Source organism: Taeniopygia guttata, chromosome 7, assembly GCF_048771995.1.
Source record: "Taeniopygia guttata chromosome 7, bTaeGut7.mat, whole genome shotgun sequence".
NCBI lineage: Eukaryota > Metazoa > Chordata > Aves > Passeriformes > Estrildidae > Taeniopygia > Taeniopygia guttata.
Genome location: NC_133032.1, coordinates 19,856,853 through 19,878,842, shown reverse-complemented (window position 1 = coordinate 19,878,842; position 21,990 = coordinate 19,856,853). Strand labels below are relative to the sequence as shown.

At 39.1% G+C, this 21,990-nt stretch overlaps 1 protein-coding gene and 1 long non-coding RNA gene across 2 annotated transcripts in view; one reads left to right on the top strand and one right to left on the bottom strand.

The window, feature by feature from the left end:
• Nucleotides 1-18,808, bottom strand: part of PPP1R1C (protein phosphatase 1 regulatory inhibitor subunit 1C) — a 46,030-nt gene extending 27,222 nt beyond the window's left edge. Inside the window, exons 1-2 of the mRNA XM_030277595.4 lie at nt 18,445-18,808; nt 16,028-16,088 (exon numbers count right to left, since the gene is read on the bottom strand). Coding sequence (XP_030133455.3) covers nt 16,028-16,088; nt 18,445-18,693 — 310 coding nt within the window. The 5' untranslated portion in view covers nt 18,694-18,808. The remainder of the gene's footprint in view (nt 1-16,027; nt 16,089-18,444) is intronic.
• Nucleotides 2,878-10,735, top strand: LOC140684575 (uncharacterized). Its single transcript, XR_012057011.1, has 2 exons — nt 2,878-9,780; nt 10,426-10,735. It is a non-coding gene; the product is annotated as an uncharacterized lncRNA (long non-coding RNA).
• Nucleotides 18,809-21,990: the final 3,182 nt, after the last annotated feature.

The following is a 21,990-nucleotide window of genomic DNA, read 5'->3' as shown; positions in this document are numbered from 1 at the left end:
TGAGAGACAGAGACATTGTACCAACAGTAAAAGGGGAAATTTAGGGATGGCAAAGAGCTGGAGTGCAGTGTGGGCTGGAGCTCAGTCAGGAGTTCTCTGCCTGGCCGGGTATTTGGACAGGCAGAGAAGGATTACTTTGATAATTGTGTGAATACTCTTCCTTGGACAAAGAGGGGTTTCCCAGTGTAACTTACAATGCTTCATAAAGTTACTTTATAAAGCAGTATAAATAACTTAATGAAAGCATGTTTTTACAGCAGTCTTACTAGGAAGCATCCTTGTGAGAGTAAATGACAGTAAGAATTTGTGCTCTCCCTGCATCAAGAGATCATGTAGAAAATCTCTGTGACAACAGATTTCATTGTGAGAATTGAAGGTACAAGGTAAGAAAAAACATCCGTTACCAACTACAAATCAGACATTTCCACCAATGGAAGTCAAACAAGCCATGCATCTCCCACCCTCAAATTCATCTCAAATACATTGGCAATTACAAACTGAATTTCTTTAGTGAATGTTTAGAGCATAAATTCATCTTCAGAAGGGTCAGGAAATAATCAGAAGCTAAATCACAAATATCAGAATGTGATATTGACAGGGCAGAATGAAATATCTGGTTTGTCTACTCCGATGACTACTGTGCAGGCAGGGCTCGGCTCACAAAAAAAATCATAGTTATACAGAATGAAAAATTCATTTTTCATGTTTATAAGTTAGCAATTATATCATGGAGAGTGTGAAGATATCAGCTATTTCTCTTATATGTGAAACAAACTCCTAGCCCTCAGTAGGTAATTTCTTTCTACAAATTTGCTCTCTTTTTGGGGCCAGAAGGGAAGAAAATTATATTCCATTTTCCTTCCTCACAGACCATAACATTGTTCACAGAACACAACATAACTGCATTGTATTCCAAATCTGAACCTACAGCTTTTTTCCAGTTTAACTTATTCTAGGCTGCTCTAATTACTAACAGGACTCTAATCAGTCAAGTAATTTCTTGACAGTTTTTGTGGTTATTTTTTTAAGGAGGCATAATAGAAATTATATGGAGACCTGAGAATGGGTTTGTACATATCCAAGTGGAGGCAAGTAAAACCAAGACTGGAGCTTTTTTAGAAACTTCTTTACATACATGCTGAGGAAAAAGTAGTGAGGACTTTCCCTTATTCACCCATTATCCTGGGTGAATAATGTTTGAGCCTAATGTGAGCCTTACCTCATGTAGGCTGGAGCATCACCTGGAATAATAAACAAGATTTAAGGCTTTTTTCTGTATCCTCAGATAAATAAATATGCAATGAAAAGTTCAGTCTAAAGGGTATTCCCATCAATCCAGATATGTGCACAGACTTTCTGAACCAAAACCTTAGTTTTTTAAGGAAAGCCACTTCTGAGAGCCCATCTGCCTGCACAGACCCCTTCAGAATCAGAGTTCTAACCTTTAGCCTAATCTCACCCACTTGCAGGGAAACCTGCAAGACGTGGCCCCACTATGTTGCTGAAATAGGCTGAAGAAGCACCAGGGTGGTTGTCTCCCAACAGGGCTGTTAGCAGAGCTCTTTGAATATTGGCACATCCCCCTGCCCAGCTGATCCAAGGAGCTGAGCTCCCCCAAAGGTGTCCTCATTTGGAGCCAGAGAAGAACCCAAAGGAAGGAGGCTGATTGTAGCTGGACTGAAATCTGCTTGGCGGTGCAGATCACTTCTTCCACCATCTCCACTGCTGTGCAAACGTCAGGTCTGTGCTGAGGGAAGATTTGTGGTCGTTTTAGAGTGAGATCAAAGTTCATCTGCCTTGCTTCTCCCCCTGGATAATGTTAATGCACTTGGAGCAGCCATGCAGGGCAAGAGGTGACCTGTTTTAGAAGAGCTGGCCTCTGATATCACCCATGGGCTCTGCAGTGGTCTCATCCAGCAAAGGCTTATCTCATCCAGATAAGTGCCTTGCTTGCTTTCCCCTCAGCAAGAGCAAATAAAAGCCTTTTCTGTGGGGTTTCAGTCAGGCACTGGAGAAACAGAATAGGTCAGAGAGGCCAGTTTTTACACAAAAGAAACTCAGTAAGAGGCTGGTATAATTGTTGGAGAAAGCTTCTTGTAGAGAGTTTGGAATTTTCCTTGGGAAAACATAGCTGAGCAGATAAAAATCACAGGGGGCTGATAGATTTGTGCTCAGGCAATTTTAGAAACTAAAACCAGAAAATAATCCTTCATTCTCCTGCTATTTAATGGCAGAATAAGATGAAATTTTTGAAAATTACGTTTCAGTCATTTCACATTTCAATTTCACCATTAGTAAAAGAAAATAAATACTTTTCGATCAGCCAGTTTACTGGTGTTTGACCACCACCATCTGTATTAGTCATTGGTATTTGTTAAAACAAGCTCACTGAACTCTGATTTAGAAACAGACCGACATAATATTTGGTTTTTCTGCTATCACAACTACTTTTCCTTTCTTCTAGAAGACATAGCAAGATCAAAAAACATGTAATGCTTTCTTTTTGCCAGAGTCCTAATTACACATTGCCACATCAGCTAGCATCGCATCACTTTTTACTAAACCACAGAGGTAGGAAAAGGAAAAAAAAATCAGAAAAGACCATAATAAAAATTCTTACATAGATAATTGTTTGATTTTCGCTTGCTGGTTTTTATTTGCCAGTGTTTATCAATGAGAACTTGACTACGGGTTTAGATGTCATTACATTTAATTACAAAGAAATATCCTGGTAAGCCCTCCTGGAGTGAGTGTATGTTTCTGAAACTATTCCCATTGCAGAGCAGCTCATCAGAGTCCGGAATGCAGCTGCTGTGGCAGCGGGGCTGAGCTCTGCTCCCCTCCTCACTCCAGTGCTGGCAAGGGAGAGCAAGTGCTGTGCTGCGCTGTGCTGCTGCATCCCACTCACTAATCAGCAGCTAAATTACTGCCCGGCCCTTGAGGAGCACTAATAACAAGATTTGTATAGCAAGCATTAATGAAAACATAGGGCAGAGAGGAATTTGCTGTACACAGAGGCATTTGCATGCCTACCCTGTCAGGCGCCTGCAGCTCAGTTTGGGCAAGGTCCCGCACTGCACTTCGCTGCAGCGCTGTCACTAAGGGACCTCTTGTCCCTCTGTCTCACAGGTCACAGCACAGCTTTTCCCAAGTGGCTCCAGTCTGTAACCAGCCCCTCGCACTTCATTAAAATGCTGCAGGCCAAATGAGTCTGCTCTTTGGACATTGAAATCTTTTTTCCCAGGTAGATCACATTTTTAAACAACCCTGTATTTCCCACCTTCAACTTTCAAGTAGCCATTACTAGAACTGAGAGTAGGGGCTGAAATCTCCTTTGTTAGACCAAATCCTTCCTCATGGTGCCCAAAGTCAGCCACTAAATGAAAAGAACAATCATTGTTTTCCTCCTGATGCACACAGCATCATCGAATCCAAACATCTCTGACTTTAAGCTGCTCAGCCATAAGAATATGAAATAAAACCACCTTTCACAAGCTACACAGATCAAAATTTCTTTAAAACTTGCATTCTGGTAAACATAATCTATTTTGGAAGAAGGTGGAGACATTACAAACAATCTGAATGTATTTGTTTAGATTATATAATTCTCAGAAAGGAATTATACTGCCTGATTCACCATCTTGTTATTCCAGCTTAATGCCAGACTCATGGAAATCAGTCTCATTTCACTGGCATGAAATTAGAATACAAGAGTGATGAATCAGGTCTGTAGCCTTACCACAGAGCAATCATGAATTATTACAACAAGAACAAAAATCATCCTTCTCCTAAGCATTTTTGTTCTAAATTTTTCATTCTCCTTCCCTAAAATATATGATAAATATTAATATAATACAAATTCTAAAAAGTACCATAAATCAAGTATAGCTCCTCAAAATATATTTTGAAAGAGAATTAAAACTTGATTATTTTCTCCTTTCTTAAAAAAGGACTTACTTGTCTGCCTCTTGTCTTGATGTATTTCTGCCTGAATTTGTGGCCTTCCAATTGCTGCCAGTTCTGTAAGGCTTTATTCTGATCTGTCCTGGCTTTGAATGACTGGACATGAAATGGATTTTGTGGAAAAACCTGTCATGAAAAGAATAGTTCCATGCAGAATTTTCTTTTTCTGAAACATAAGAGGCCCTGTTCAACTGCATGAGAGAGGGTCAGGTGAACAAGGCACTGGGAACAGAATTCCTGATGTGAAGTCCTGGATATGGGGACAATTCCAGAGATGGCAGGTTTTCCCAGAGAGGTAATCAATGCAGGGAGAAACATGCATGAAATAAACATTCTGTTTTACAACTAATGTAAAGATTGGCTTTAATTCACAATATAAACAATGCTTGAATATGTTTTCATCTAGTTGCTTTCTAAGCAGCACAAACTCATTTTTGGTGAAGGCAATGGAGACGGCTTCCAAAGAATAACTGACTAAATAAGATTACCCAGGAGGAGGTAAGTGTTTTATTTTTTCTTTTGATCTCTCGGGTGAGACATTTTCTGGACCAGACAAAATTCTCTGACTAAATTTCCAGGAGTGACTCTGAGCCAAACTTTTCATGTAACTTGCAGCTGACCAGTGTGGACTCCTGGCATCAGAGCTGGGAGGAGCCCCTGGCAGCACCACATGTTGTCACCACAGGCAGAAACTCTGGATCAGGGTTTGCCTATACATTGCTTTGAAGCTCCCTAAAATTTACTCATCCCAAAGAGTAACCACTTATTTAACAGCAAAATATTTCTTTCTGTTTCCAGCATGGCAGAGTTAAGCATCAGAAATCAGAGGTGTCTGCTATGGTCTGACCCTTGGCAAAGAGGAGTTCATCAGTGCCTGGTTCTGCTGGGTGTTAAGGGGAGCTGAGGGGTGTCACAGGCAAAATGAGTCCCACAGGAGTTCAACACATGCTCAGTGCAAATCCTGCACCAGCAAAGCAAACTGGGCAAAGGGGAATGTCGGAGAGAAGTGAAAGACAATCATTTTGTCACTGGCTTTATTAGCTCATAAGCAACAGCAAATTTTGCCATCGACTTAAAAGTCAGCATTTTTTCCTATATATACAGCATGAACTGATAAAAAAACAAAGAGAAAAGGCAAAATACCTTCTCATTTACTAAATAGTTCTAGAGTTAGTACAACTGGGAAAGAACTTCAGCCATACATAAATTGCCTCCTAGTCAAAACTCTTGCTCATTTTCTAAGCTAAGTAATAACAGTCACCTCAATATTCACTACACCATTGAAGGTCCAGGTAAGTCTATTCAAATAAGTAAAAATAAATGAGACAAACAGAAGAAAACTGCTGAGATTACTGATGTGAAATTTAAAATCCTCGGTCTATTGGGAAAGCTGTTGGTAAACTCAGGTTTCAAAATTAGTAAAGTAAGACTTAAAGATATGTGATGGTCTACATCTGACCCTTTTATAAACAGCTACTTAGAATGATTAAAATCTCCCATTTAGATTGAAACACATATTAGAAAAAATCCCTTATTCTTGCAGCAAATAAATGTAAACCAGGATGATACAGATTTTCTGGAATGAACCAGAAGGGAACTGGACAGCCATATTTTCTGGGCACCCCAAACAGTGCTAGAAAGACAAACTAAGCTACAAGGAAACCTTAGAAAATTAGACTTTCACAGACACACTGAACGAGGCAAAGGACAAAGACTGCAAAGTAGACCTAAGTCACAAAATGTTGTCTCAAAGTTGTCTGGCTGTGTAGAAGGAGAACTCACCTCATTATGAGGTTACATTGACATAGGGGCTATTCTGACACGACAGACATCACTAAAAACTGCATCTTTGCTGTATGGACCAAGGGCAGTTTCCACACTCACAGCATACTCTCACCTGGCCTGAAACCTGGCAGTGAGAGACAAGACTCACATGAAGGAAATAGGAGAGCAGTGGAGATAAAAAAGAGTTTTGAGAAGTTAGAAGGCCAGAGCTGTCGAGAGCTGTCAAATACTCAGAGAAAGAGGTTCAAAGATCAGAAACATGAGTCTGCAATGAGTGTCCCCAGGTAAAACAAACTGCCAGACTTCTAATTTTTTTTTTAATGATTGCTATTGCTTAACCAAATGTACCAAACACTCATAGTCAAAAAATTCCCAAGCATCTTGCAATTATTTTTTTACATTGATGAAGCCATAAAACTGTTATTGGTTGTGAAAAGATTTAATGGTGTAATTAAGTACTTTCAAATACAGGAGGAAGAAAAGTACCTTGAGCATAGAGCTACCCAGGGCTGTGAGTCCATCAGTAACACTGCATAGTATTAGTAAAGTGCTACTTTCCATCTGCTTACTTGTTTTAGCCTCAGTCTATGCTCAAATGACTGAAGAGGCTGAAGATCTAAATACAATACTGAGACAAAGATCTTGAAGTAAAATTCATTATTACCAGAAATATAGTGCTAGCAATTCCCAGGATAAACTTTGAAACCATTTTCTAATAACTTCATGCACAGGGATCTGTTGTGATGGAAAATGGCTCATAATTGACCTACCGATCACAGTCTTTGTATCAGCGTTACAGCTGCAAATGTCATCACTGCGAGTGGTTCCTTTCTTGGCTGGGAGCTGTAGGAATATTCCAAGCTCTAAAATAAAAACCAGCAGCAGTAGCCACAACCAAAGAAACCCCATCCAAACATTTCTTAGCATGCTACAGCTCATAAAACCATTTAAAATGTATCCTATGTGAATGTGTTTGACATTTGCCATGGGAGAAGAAAACATACAGAACAATAAAATTTTTTGTTAGCCAGTGATTATTATTGCTGTCCTAGCAATTTTGTTCCTTTTGGAATAATACCTCAAGGGTTTCAGTAAGAATGCTTTGTAAAGCTAGTCCTGGCCAACTGCTTGTGGCTTGCTTGTGGTTAGAATGCACATGCAGGGAGTTCCTCACATACATGTATCATCTTACATGGGAATCAAGTCAGCTACTAATAATAGTTCTTCTTGGGGGTTAGGACCCTTTTTTACAAAAAAAGAAGATGCAAATATCAGTTTTGCAAAGCCATTGCTGGGTTTTCCAAGCTTTCAAAGAGTCAGCAAAACCATAATCCATAATCTCATTCTTGCCTTAAGCACAACTAGGAGGGCTAGAACAGCCCAGGGCAATCATCTTTAGCTCAGAATAAATCAGCTGCAATTTCCAAAAGCATTTTTCAGAATTTCTACTAACCTTACTACATACCAGAGACAGAGGGGATTGTGGCTTTTGTTTCATGCATCTCCATCCTTACTATCACAGTCAGAAACACCGTCCTTTGGAATGAGCCACATGCTCCTATGGGATATGCTGAACACATTAAAGCCTGAGTCACAAACCAGGGGGCTTGAAAGCACACCTCTTAACAGTAACAGCCTGTTTGCTGCCTACTGTATTTCAAAGACAGTAAAAACCTAATGTTGGTCAGGATCAAAAATCGTTCAGGTCACAATTCTTTAAAGGAGAAACTCTTTATTCTCCCTACCCAGCTCCATCCCCCTCCCCTGCCCCTTCCTTTGAGTTCATTAGTACAATTCCACTTGGAAGAGAAAAGGATACAAACTAGCACTTAGTAATACTAAAGTGTTGCTCTCAAACCAACTGGGCTTTTAGATTAAATGGCTCCCTGATTCTGCAGCTGTCCCGCAGATCCTAATAGAAAATGGAAAAGGCAGAACAAGTGTTTCAGCTGATCCCAGAGAAGCTACCCTGTGGAGGTGGCCAAGGAAAGAGCAGGACAGGTTGATCCAAAGCTTTGCTTTCTACCGCTACCTGAGAACAGCTATGGCAGGGAACTTCAGAAAGACTTGAAGGGATGCTATCCCTACATGAGTGCTGGAAGCTCAGTGCAGCCATGTGTGGATTATGGGGTGTCCAGGTTCCAGGATAAGCCATACTGTAGGGTGCAATTGAGCTCACTGCTATATTGAACTTTCCATCTGCCTTGCTCATGTTCATTTTCTGTGTGACTTTGCTTGTCTCATCAGAACTAAGGACATGGTCTCAGGTAAAAATCACAACCCCTACAATGCTCCTTCATCTACTTAACACTGCTGACTCTGTTAGTGCCATTTGGTTTCACAAGATGAATAACACCAAGATATTGGTATGGGACATCTGCATGCTGGGTATCCCATGGAAAACATGAACAAAGAAGGAGCTGGTCACTGTGCTTCATTCTGTTACTCTGATAGTCTCGTGATCCTCCAGTGAAGACATTTGAGAAAAAAATCAGAAGCGATTTTAGATACAGACACAGAAAGAGGAAGCTATGAAGGGGAGAAGAAGAAAACAGAGCTTTCAATAGACATAAAGCTAAATTCTATCCCAGAACTGCTTTGGTTACTGTAAAAAGAGACTCGACTGGTACATCAGATCTTGTTTCCACCAGCTGATGACACAGGCAGATCAGACTCACAGGAAAGCAAAGCTCTTCAGCTCCCTGCACTCTCACTGAGTTTCTGCAGCCTTCTACAATTGACAAAGTCTTTCAGGACTGATAGGTTAAATTTGTTTGGTCTCTGCTAGGTTTAGGTCCAGATTCATTAAATTCCCACTTTTGATGCATTTTGAAGTCAAGTTTCAACTTCAGTTATGCCATACAAAGAGTTAAATTCTGTCTCTAAAAGCTCAATAAATGGGCTACCTTGATTGATGCTTTAAGTGCAACCCCTTCCCAATATTCTGAACATAATGAGGTTAGTGCTAAAAGCTGGATTCTCTCTCATCTATCTGCATTATCTATTTATTCTGCACACGTCACCACGGTAAATGAGGGCTGCATTAAGTACTAAATAGCAGAGGTCAGAAAAAACCTGTGTTGTATTCTTTTCCCCTCAGCAAGGCTGAAACATCTATTAATGGATTTTAGTTTATTACCTGATGTGAACTAAAAAAATGCATTGAAAATACCAGTATTAGCACATTACTGAAGTTTGATTTAAACATAATCTCAAAAAAAACATATCTTTACATTCTTATTTTAAAAATTTTATCTTATGATGTTTAAATAGACTCAATTTCAAATATTCTTTGAATTGTTTTCCATTAAACACCCCTTCCCACAAAAAAAGCAGAATTTTTGCCACAGGCTAAACTAGACTTATTTTGATCCAAAGTCTTATTTTAAAATGCCATCAACACCCCAAATTGTATGCTCATGTAGTTGTATTAAATATAGCTTAAGTATTTTAGCTACAAGAAGTAACTACACTTAAGCATTTCATTTTTTAACTGGAAAACTCACCATTTATTCCAAACTCTCAGCAAAACAAGCTATATGAGGTGCATAAATATTTGGAACAGTGCAAATCTGTAAAATATTTTCCTCTAGCAAAATATTTAGCCTTATGAATGCAATGAAGTTAAGATCTGTGCAGCTGACTTCCTCAGCAGGTCAGGCAGCCATGCCCACTGCTATTCCCTACCCACGGCACGGCTCTGTCTGCTGTATACACAGAGGTGATAACAAGTGTAAACATTCCAATAGCTTATCAGGCCTGAGCTGAATGACCAAGCAGCTGGAGAGCTGTAACGTGAAGCCATGTATATTAAAAATAATTTGCAAATAATCTCCTGGGGTGCAAGAAGGCTGTTTCTATGGTGCTTTTGTATAAGGAACAAGGAAAACAGATGAAGAGTACAAAGTTCAGCCTCTAAAAATATCACATTCAGAAAGTTCCACGGACATTGACCCTTCCAACACAAAACCAATGGGAGGCAGGGAGCAGGAGGAACAAGTAAAATCATGGCACACATCAGGAGTTTAGCTGGTAAATAAAAAACTATTTCAATTCATTTCTTGGGTATTCAAGGCTGGAACAAGAGTAATGGATTAATGCAATTCCATCCATACTGGGAGCAAGTAAAGCTTTTGGGGTTTTGGCTTCATGTCCTCTCAGCTGCACCACTTCTCTGATGTAGGCACAAATCTGAGTCTTGGTTGTGAATATCCAACCCCTTTTTCCATCCTCCAGAGCTTTCCCAGGCAGTGTTTGCACCCTGGAATACCCCATCTCACAGAGGGACAGTAGGATCTGGTGAATGTGAGGGACGCGTTCTTGTTTTGACTAAATTTACTCACTTCAGTCAACTAGGAGAAACTAGTTCATGTAAAATGTACCTGTACAGTCAATTAATAAACACTGAAAATGAAGAAGCATGGATAAAAATAAACACAAAAAAATTCAGTAAAATAAGTGAATTTTGACCAGAATATGCCCAACAGCTTTTTGTTTTGACTGTCCCTGTGTAGCTGTCAGACCTTTCACTGTTAATGACTGAAGAGACAGCCCAGACTCTTTTGGCCTCTCTATGAAACAGTACATGTTTCCTACTGTTTCACACTATAAGATTTACACAATTGCTAAAATATTCTCAGGGAATGTTTATATTTGTGAATTACTGTGTGTGTTCAGGACCGCAAGAACTGTGAAAATGCAGCTGGCTGCTTTGGTGATAACCCTCAGTCTGGGCACAGCGCTGCTCACTGCATCCCAACCAAGTCAGGCCTGCTGTCCTTACTGCACTGCAGAGAGCGTGACAACTCTTCTGACAAGTGATGACAGTAAAATCCTCATCCTCTCATGGAAATGGAGCATCTTCATGAAATGGAGTGTTTTCATGAATGATGAAAAAAATCCCTTTTTAAAATTCATTGTTTCTTTGTTTCTTTCTGGAGCCTGTGAGCTATTTCTTCTGGGCTGAATAAAGAAGAGCTCAAGAACAGGCTCTTGATATTTTTCTCTCTTTTTTTTTTTTTTTTTTTTTTAAGTCCTTGAGCTTTCCTTTTAGGTTTTATGGAGTCTGTATTCATACTGCATATGTGTGAGGAACTTTTGCTGTGCCTTGTCCCAGGGAATTCAGTGGATCTGAGCAGTAGAATAAATTCAGAGTAACTCAAATGAAAAAGCATGTGAGCCTAGTGTATATAGTCAAGAAAAAGGGATGCTGTTTGCCACGGAACATTTGCAGTCATGCGTCATCCTGCAAACAGCAGGGTATTTTCAAGCACAGACATTTTTATCTCTGTTGTAGAACCCCTATCACCCATTAGGGCTTACACAATGTTTACTTTACATATTTCATTGTTTGACTGTGTCAGACAGTCATTTCCAGCACAGGCTGAAAGCACACGAAGGCCCTCACTGCCTTGACAAGATGTGCCTAGACTGCGAACATCCTGGTGCCGTCAGTAATTGCACTGGGCTATACCAGCCCTCTGCTGTGAGGGGACACAAATGTTTTTCATTGCTTACTGAAATACCTCCACAGACTCCTGGACCAATATAAAAAGAGACAAAATGCTTAAATGGCATATACATTTAGCATATAGAGAGGCTAAGTACTTTGACAAAAAAGTACAGCAAATGACAGTTTTTATTCATGTACTGCTTTTCTGAATACTCTATTACCACATTAGAAACCTAAATTTGCAATTGAAAACAGCTGCTATTTGGCTTACTCACTCTCTAGTTCTTGGACTAAAGTAAGCAGTATGTCCTACCAGAATCTCAATAGTTTGAAAAACATATCAGTTTCCATGCACTCTGAGACCAAGAGTTTTCTGCTGAGATTTTTCCCTGAGAAAGTATAGCAGAACTGTTTGACAATGCTCAGAAACACATGCCTCCTACTAAGTAGGTCTTTTCTTGAGCTCAGTTTATTTTGTCTTGGAAGAAAAAAAAACTGTGATCATTAGATCTAAACCCAAACTTACTCATTCACCTAGAAGAGTGATCCAACTAATATTAGTCACAAACCTTAATACTGGGCAAAGTGACTCATATTAATCCCATCAAGAATGTGTTGCTGGTACAGTTTGCATCAGCAGAAAAGCACATCTGTCTGTGGTAATGAGATTTATTGTGCAGAGAAAGTCTGGGATTGTCTAAAATCAATTTAGCATTAAAACCTCAACTACTTTGGGTTGTCATGGAATTGACAAAGGTATAAGGACAGATTTTCCTCTCACCACTCACCTGGCTGTGCTGTTTGCTCCTGCACTAAATACTGAGATTGCCCATGAGACATCTCAGCAGAACTCCGGGGAAGTGACAGTAAACTGAAAGGCATGGATTATTTCTGGCTAACCAAAAACCAGCTAGGAATGAGAAAGCAAAACTACTCATGCCCAAACACAAGCTCTGAGTACCTTCCTTGTTCAGAGACAGGTACAGATTTCTTTTCTTCAAATTATGATTTCCAGCATTCAGTAAGCTCAGATGTACTGTGCTATGCTGGGAAGGTATGTTTTATATTGCTTTTGCAGTGATAACATACCCTGAAATGAGATTTGCAAAGCCCAAAAAGGCAGCTGTATTTCTAAACACAGAATAACATTTACATTAAAAGCAAGGAAGTCAAAACAGGCAACAAAGCAAAAAGGGGAGCTGGAAACAGCAAATACATAGAAAATTTAGATACACAGAAGTTTGTCCTAATGTTTACCCATATTCCAATGCTTCAAGAAGACTGAACACTTTGACATAAGTTGAAGAGCCTTTGCCAGCCAGACTGTTTGAAGTTGTGCTGGCTCTGTGACAAAACCAGTCTGTACAGGAGCACTGGCATTGTTTCCTGATCAAAGCGAGCCCTAATGCTATTAAACCCAAGTTGTGGTCTGACGTGCTTTCTTCCCTCAGCTATCAGTTCTCTACTCTGCTACCAGCTTTTTCTTGAGCTGTTGCATTTTGATATTCTGCTGTTTTAAAGGATGCTCAGATGTTTATTCCAGACATAATAATTTCAGACAAATAGGAATGGATATTCCTATATTTTTTGCTATGCTGGGCATGGAGACAGGAGGTTGTGCATACACAGAAAAGTCTGCTTTGATGGTGATACACAGTTTCTGTTAAAGTTCTCCAAGGATATTGCAGGGGGAAAGGAAGCAGGAGAGCTGTAACAATTTTTGGATTGGACACTTGTGCAATGTAATAGTTAAATGTGTCTTTAAAACTAAGCATCTGCTTATGTTCCTTTTATAAAAGGCTGGTGTAGAGCAACTGTGGCTATAGCAGGATGTGAGTGGATCACCCCAGTAACCCATGCACCACCATCACAGGATGAGATGCTGCCCATTTGTGTAACTATCTCACTATATACTTGTCTTTGCCTTCACAGATAGTAAAAGGGTCTTATAATTTCAAATAAAAGTAAACTGATTTGATATTACAAAATCAAACATCAGATGCTCAGAAAATAGAGCTCCATTGATGGCAATTGAAGCACAATAGATTTAAGTGGCTTCATAACCCAAGTCTCAGTTTGCTAGTGCTAGTTTCTCTGCTCAAATGTGACACAACCCATCTAAGAGCACTTTACACAGAACTTGCAGGTAGAGTTAAGGGTTTCTTCATTGCTATGTTGCTTCACAAGGTCATATTGTCCACTGCAATCACTGTTGCTGCTGCAACTCAAATTTCTCTTTTGTTGACTGTGATTGCACTTATATATGATGCCAACCAGAGTGAGCATGAGGAAATGTGAGTGTCAGTGATGCTACAGGCTGGATATGAGCTCCTGTAGTCACATTTCACCTGACTTTAAAACATTCAGTGTGGTCTAACACTGCCTCCTTAAAAACAAGGAAGTCAAACAGACTCTTCTTATAGTTTTTGAGCAGCTGTCTTTGGTTTAAAATTACTTAGGCGTAGTAAATATTCCATCTTCGCTTTTTAGCACGATTGACCTGACCTAAATAGGTGAAGACATATCCCTACCAAAGCTGTAACAGGCATCAGGGATGGATGAGAAAACTTAATAGAACTCAAGCTGAATTTATTATGAAGTTCTTAAATGTCCAAACACATTTTATTGCCCTCTGGTTTCCAGATGGCTGTGCATCCAGAACACTAGAATACCACAAATATGCTACTTTTTTTTCCCAGCTGCAATCAGAAGCAGCTGTAACAGAAGGCTATAGAAAAATCTGATTCTTAGTGTATGTCTGTCTCTGGTTTTCAAAAAAAGAGACATTTTGATAATTTGAATAAACTTTGCAGGGGCATTCAAACATTTAGGTTTGCATTAGGACACATTTCAAACTCTTGGAAGCATACCCTTCAGTAGCTCCTTGCTCCCAATGAAGGAAGTTGAATACTGCAGTGGGTAAAATTCAGGGGACAGGACTCTTATTTAGCCTAGCTTTAATAAAAAAGGGTGGCTCTGTCAGTATCACTGGAACTCTCTACTGCTCTCAGTTTTCCCATTTTTCTAGGGAATCACACTTTTAAAGCAATTTGTTGGATTGTCAAATTAGCACCCCTACTTTTTTCTTTTTTTTTAACTAACTGTATCCATTTGCAGGGATGAATTTACTCTTTTTGGAGACAAATTTTATTCAGCATCCCTCTGAATTCTATTCAAAATCCAGTAACTGATCAGTATTTTGGGGTTTAATCAGCAAGGTGTCAAGAGGCCCTAGGACCAGCTGACTCTGAAAGTTGAAGGCACACAACCATCTCAGAAGCTGTACAGCACCTTGCAAGAGGAAGACCACAAGGGCTTTATTTAGTATTTGCACATCCATTAAAACCTATTGTCTGCCTCTCCAAGCTGGCTTTACAGTCCTTTTACTCAGCAGGCTTCCAGAGCTACCTGCACACACCCTGTTCAAAACACTTGCCCATATTAAGCAAATGACCCCCTGTGGAAATCTGCATGAACCTCATGGTGAAGGGAAGGAAAATGAAGCTGCTTTTAAAGTTTCAATTTTTATTCAGTTTTATGGAAAATTTTAAATCAGAACAAGGTTATAATTTAGCCAAATAATAAATTCATTCCTATTAGTTCCCAGTATCTAGAAGGAACAAATAATATCTAAATAAACAAATCTAAGTAAGTGAAGACAAATACTAACTCATGGGCTTATATGGAAGTTGGCTGAAACCTGCAGCAATCCTGACTCATAATAAAAATTATTTATTTAAAGACTTATTATGAACATTGCAGGAAAGGTGATAACAGACATGTACCACTTTGTTTACAGTAAAATTTCCTGTAAATTAAAGAGTTCTTATTCTTTGTTTGCTTTTGATTTGGTAGTGTACCAAGTATCTGTTTATAAAAGGAAATATGACAGTACAAAGTGTACAAAGTGAATTGCAGAAGAGATTAACAGTGAAGGTGAATTTCCTTTAAGTTAAGTCCTAGCAACGTTGTATAAATCCCATTATTATCCTATATAGGCAAAGAAAGTCAGTTCAAAGCAGATCATGCACCATTTGCGAGAGCTGAGTCACCTGAAATTCAGAACCAAAAGCTACTCCCCAAAAAGATTTTAAAAAATATTAAGGTGACTAAGATATTTGGCAGGAAAAAAATGTTGCAGAGAACAACAAAGGAAAAGTTTGGTATAAATGAGGCACCGTGTTCCAAGGGATTAAGTATTGAGGATTTTCCCCTTTTTGTGGTTTTTTTTTTTTTTTGTTTATAACACTCCCTAAACAGCTTATTAAGGGATCCTTCTGAAGTCATATTTATATGACAAAGTATGTCTCAACCTCAAATCATCCCATCCCGCAGGGAATCTTCTGTGGGGACTCCTGGATGAAGATAACGTATTCACAGTTGAAAAAAAAAATGAAAAAACACATTATATATTTTATCAGGAAACTAGAAGAGAATCTATTTTGTAGAAACAACTCCTTGGGTTGAATTAACATTGGATACAACCTGGTATCTCTGGAGATCGAACTTCAGGGTCTCCAACGTCTCCACCCAGGGAAAGAAAATATTTGTGGGTGGAAGAACTGGATCTGGGTCATATTAACTCTCCTTCTACATATAACAAAGATTGACATGGAGGATAAAATTGTGAAATCAGTGACATTATCTGAAGGCCAGGATTTACCCGTGTTTGCGGGGCTTACTCCACACAGTCCTACGACCCATTGTTTCATATTTAGAGCTAAAAAATTAATGCTGGATTTTTAAAATCATGTAGTTAATTAAACCAGTTTGCAGCCAATCCTGTGTGTACAAGCTCTGTGGTTTAGAAGGTATGTTAGCACTCACCTGGGGGCATGTGCTCATTCATGATGACGAGTGATGCTGGCGTGGGCCTTCTTTTCCTGATCTGTAATGGATATAAACCAAGGAGAGTCATTAGGGCCCATCAATTGCCACACAGACAAAGCAAAGCAAAGCAAAAAATCTGTCTGGTGTCCTCCAGAGTATAGACTAGGCAAAGTTACAAAGGAAACTATTTAAAGAACAGCAGCACTTCACTGTCTTACTGACAGCTTGTCTGGTCTGACACTAAGCAGGGTCATGCTGCTGCTTGTTCAGGGAGAACAAAGGCATGGGGAGAGCTGTCCAAAATACCTTTAGGATTTGTAATAATCTTGACTTCAGTTTTTTTTGATATTTATTTCTGAAAAATATCAGTAATATGTTAAAATATTGACGTTTAGCTTTGCATCATGAAGATGATTTCATAGTTTCTGATCTTGTATGTGCAAATGCCTAGTACTGCCATAGTTCTCTCAAGTAATAATTAACATTTTGCAGGCACATTTCAGAGTTTTGCAGGTATACCTCCCAGTGAAGTCATGTTTATAAAATGTTGTCAGAGGTGTTACTACAGTAACATTCTTTAACTAAAAATACTCCAGTATTAAAAGAGTATTTCCAATATAGCAGATTTTACATACCAGTACATAATCCTGAATTGTATACAATTCTTCAGAGTTTATCTGGGTAACTACTTTTGTTGCACTAACAGTGGCTGAACTACATGATATTGGAATACCCTCTTATAATGAACACATTTGCACTGAAATATTTTTATTTGCTTCACAAAAGCCTCCAGGCCTGATATTCTATTGAATATAAGACAGGGACCAGAAGCATTTAAGCTAGAAACCATTCTGACACAAAACCTCAATGTCAGTGCATTTGTTCTTTTTTATTTGCTGAGCCAACATCTGTATTTAGCAAGGTTCAAATTTTGCTTTCAGAGGTGTAAATGGAAAGTTACATCATCAGGGTTAATGGGTTTATTCTAGATTAGTGTAACTGTAGCTGACCGTAGAATTTACTATTTTAATTTCATCACACACCCACAGTGAAACTGTATAGCACTTGGAATAAAACTCACAGCAGCAAAAAAAAAAAAGGACTGCCCATAAATACCAGGCAGAAAATAGGCTACAGTATTTCAACAGCCATGGGAATTCCAGGAAATCCTAATCCTATGGTTCTCACAAATATCAGAAAAACACCAGAACACATCCTGCTTGAATTCATTGCAGAACTGTTCTATAAGGTACGGACATCTCGCAGCTCAGAAGTGCCTAGAGACAAAATGAGGACCCACAACAATTATTTTCTTTACCCTTCTGATATTTTGCATTCAATGGTCACTCCCAACTCATTGCTTTCTGGAAAAGGTCTCTGCCTTTTAGGAGACACAACATCAGGATATTCAGGAAACCAGATAATTGTCCTAAAGGTGCAAATAATTTCACGGCTACTGGTATGGAACTTTCAAGGTTATAATATTCCCCTGGTATCATCTAAAGTCAGACGTACCCAAATAGAAGTAAATGTTGAGGACAACTTGCAGAGAGAGAAATATACTGGGTCACCTAATTAAGATTTATACAGTTTTCTCACAAGACTGCCTGTGACCTCTTATTAGGCATAGCTACACATATCTGTGCACAGCAATAGATATCTTTTCCTCCTCAGACGTCTGTACTGACATATATATATATATATATATATATACACATAAATAGATTATATATATATATATTATTATATGTATTTTTTGGGAGTGAGTCGGAACCTAAAATAGCACACACATTATTACAACAAGGACATAAGTGTGGCATATTGCCACATGTATTTTTTTTTGAGGCGTGTAAAATACTGTAAAAATTACTTAAAGACTGTAAAAAATCATGAGAAATACAGGAAGTAACTGAAATTATGACTATTGTGCAAAACTTTAGTTGTACTTTCTCATGTTAAAATGAAAGGTAAATAAGATGTTTTCCCGGTATTTCTGTTAGGTATCTATTATGAACTTTATGCATTGCTTTATGTATATATAATAATAATACTGTACTTATGTAATTAATGTACTTATGTACATATAATAATAATAATGTACTTGATTTGTCGAGGATGTATTCATTGAGTGTATTCATGTGAAATGTAAGTATTAGGGTAGAAGTGCAGTTACAAAAAAGGCACAACAAATATACATGAATAAACCTACCCAATGTGAAGAAGCCTTGTTCTGGCTAGAGGACATATCCTTCTCCCTCTTTAAGTACATCAAACATCACTATAACCCCCAGAGTATTTAATCTACCGTTTCACTAATATAAGCTAGAAAAGCCTTTAGGTCAGAAGTATCATTTGCGCTCACCCACATCTTGCCCCATTCCCTCGAAACAGCGAAGGAAACTCATCCTCCTTACCTGCTCAGCTGCCTCAGGATCTATCTGGCTCTGAAAGAGGGGCACAGCAAACTGTATTTTTTTGGGGCTGTTGGGCTCCATGGTGATGCTGAGGTGAGACAGACGAGAGAAGAGGCTGGAGCTGGAGGCTGGGTCTGTGCCTGTGCCCGCGCCGTGGCCACGGCCAGGCTGGGAGCTCGGCAGGAACAGCTGCAACTCCCGACTTAGCCCGGCAATCTGCGCCAGCCCAGCGGCTCCCGTACTCCACATCCACAGAGATGCCACTGCCTTGGCTATTTGCTTTTTTTCCCCCCTCTCCCCTCTCTTCAGCAGCCCTTCAGATCCTCTCAGCAGAAAGCTGAAAGGAACAATAAGCTAATTGTGTACCAGCTCACTTCCACATATGCCAAGCATTCACTCAGAAGCTAATTGAAAATGCAATACTAGCATTGCATGGCCTGGAGCCTTGGGATTTGAAAAAGAGGATCTCTCCACCGTATATTACTAACTGGCTGCTCAGAAGTGCAATGCAAGCTCCCTCTGAGTATTGCTGATGGGCTCTTAATTATTGATGAACACAAATCAGGAAGTTTTCAGATTTTGGGGGTGGAGGTAGCAGAAGGGGTGGATTCAAAGATTCAATCTCTGTTACAGTGTGCCAGAACCGCTCTCCTCTTTTCACATATCAAACAATTCCCTTTGCTCTATTTTTTTAATCCTACAGTTTTAGACTCTACTAAATCTTATAGGAAGATTTTTGGTGATGTTACAGAGTTGCCCACCATTTCATGACACTTTTCTGGTGGGTTTGCACCTTAAGCCTGGTTTTCATATTTAGACTGCGATTACTTTTGGTGGGCTCAATTTCACATGACTCCAGATACTGAGAACACTCACATTTGAGCCAGCTCTCTGGGCTCCCTCATGCTAAGCACATCAACAGGCATCTCATTCTAAGTAAAGTGGGATATAGTGTTTACTTAAGATTACATTTTCTCTCCATTAACTCTAGAAAAAGGAAAGATGATTCAGACTAGTTAAATCACTTTTGGATGACAAATTCAGAGGCTAAATCCTACTCAAGGGTACAAAATCTGTGCCTGATTCCAAGACCCAGAAATTAATTTGGTCAATCATATCAATAGTATTTCTTTGTGAATATTATTGATTTTCATTTGTTATTTCATGTGAATACAAAAGAAATGTGTGAAGCAACATCCAGCAATCACTGATCTAAGCTACCTCTTTGCAAAACTCAGAGGAATTTGAAAATATTCTTTGTTCAGGCCACTGAGAGCACTAAGGATTTTCACAGTTCACCCCAAGCTTTTTGAGTCACTGAGTACTTTCCCACCTGTGCCAGTGGAGGAGGCAGGGAAGGAGAGGTTTGTGGGTGAGAACAATGCACTGGCCATACACACAGAACAAACCAGCAAGTCAGACATGAAATACTTGTTTGGCTTTGATTTTTGCAAATTAAAATCATGAGACGTTATCAGAACACCGGGCTGTTTCTGAACAGAGGCAAGCACACAAACTAGCTGGTTTATGAAGGACCTGATAAAGCTTAGGAGGCGAGGATACACTTTAATCTAAGGATCCAGTTGGCTCAGTGATCCAAAATAACTCTCAATGAAGGCTAAAATTCCCCTCCTCATCCAAATCAAAGCTACTGTGAACCATAGTGGTTTCCAGCTGACAGCTAGTAGCTGGACACTTTCCTGTTTGATTTCTTATGATAGTTTAGGTGGCATTAATTTAGACTTTTGAATCACAGAAGAGTCTGATTGGTTGGGACCTTCTGGAGATACTTGATCCCACCACCCCTGCCTGAGACCAGGTTATTCTGGGACTTCTCAGCCTGTGTCCTGAATGTTTTTGGTGTTTAAGTGAAATACTTACTTTCACTTTCCACAACAAATAAAAGAGATGCACAAAACACTGTTATTCAGTGTTTCATATGACCATTTTTAAGGCTTCACTATTCCTACAAAGACAAAGCATAATTTGTTTTATAGACTTCTACAATTAGAGCAAGAGTGCAATTGTAAAAGTTGTGGTGGCACAACAAAGTCTAAGGCACTAAAGTAAGAGAGGCACACTCTGCTTTCAACAGGACAGGAGCTGTTTTCAGGACAGTCTAATTACCCAGTTTCACCAGTCCTTCATGCACAGATGTGCTGTTGTCTTCAACGACAGCTTCAGACATGTCAGGGATGTATATACACACCCACATACACAGGGTTACACCTAGGGGAGGACATAAGCAGGGGTATGAAGTTGTGGCTTTCCTCTTGAACTTTGATACTTGGAAGAAAATAATTGTTTTTGCAGTCCCAGATATTGTGAGAAAGATGTTTTCCAGATGCGTTGCTACCATAAATATTAATAAAACGTATATTTTAAATATCAAGTTTCTCTAGAAAATACCTGTTTTCCATAAAATATCTATCCTAAATGTCTATGAAACTTCCTGTATTAAATTGTACAATTGCAATTCAAATATACTTTACTGATTACAAGAGCCCTAATTATCCCTGCAAAGGCTTAACATTTCTTATGCTAATGATAAAGTAATTTAAATAAAAACATATTCAGAGAGTAAAAATTTAATAAAATATTAAGTTCTCAAAGGATTATAACAATGTATTTCAGCTTTAGATTGCTGGACATTGCTATCCAAAGGAATTGTGTCTCAAATGCATTTTTATCAATGGTATATAAGAAAAAAGCTCAACAACCTTACAAAAAAACTCAAACCAAGAAAACCATTTTTTGGCAGCTTCTGAAGGGAGACAGACAACAGGACAGACCAAAACACAAGGACTTAATGGGACTGGCTAGGACTGGGAGAGAGGTCCCCCAACAAAGTGATGTGGAAGTATTTGCTTCCTGCAGCTTTTTTCCCTGTGCCTATTTGGAGCAGGCAGCCCAACAATCTTCACATGCACTAATACAATAACAGTATTTTTAAAATAGTATAAGAGGCATAGTGAGAGAGCACTCAGATATAGCATTTCAGGATACCTTGGCTCCTTCTTACACCAATCTGCAGCATTAGGAGTCTGCAGGCAAAGTGCACTGGCATTTTCTATAGACTGCATCATAGTCTGGGGAGAGCTGAAGCACATTTAAGTAGACACATCCTTGTAGTTCATCTTCTGTTTTTAGTGCACTCCCCACAATTTCAGTTTCAGATGTGTTCATGATTCAGCTAAAACTATAATGGAATTAAAAATAATAATAACTGTCCAAGATCTTTCCTTCCTATGTCATTCACTATGTTCTGGTATTAAGCACTGCCTTTTGAAATATCCTGCTGTAGGGATGAGCTGTGGAAGCACTCGTGGCATAGCTCCTCTTGAGCTATGGTGCCTTAGGAAAGGTTTTTATCTTGTTTCCAGCCAAAGACAAGACTTCTGGGATGGCAATTCAAAAGTGTGGGTTCTGCACCCTTTGCACAATTTTTGTTGTGGGTCTTATCTGTCTCAGCTCCTCTGGTGTGGTCAGAGACTACTGCAGCATCACTCTGGAGAGGAGAGCTGGAGTTCCTTGTAAAACAAACCT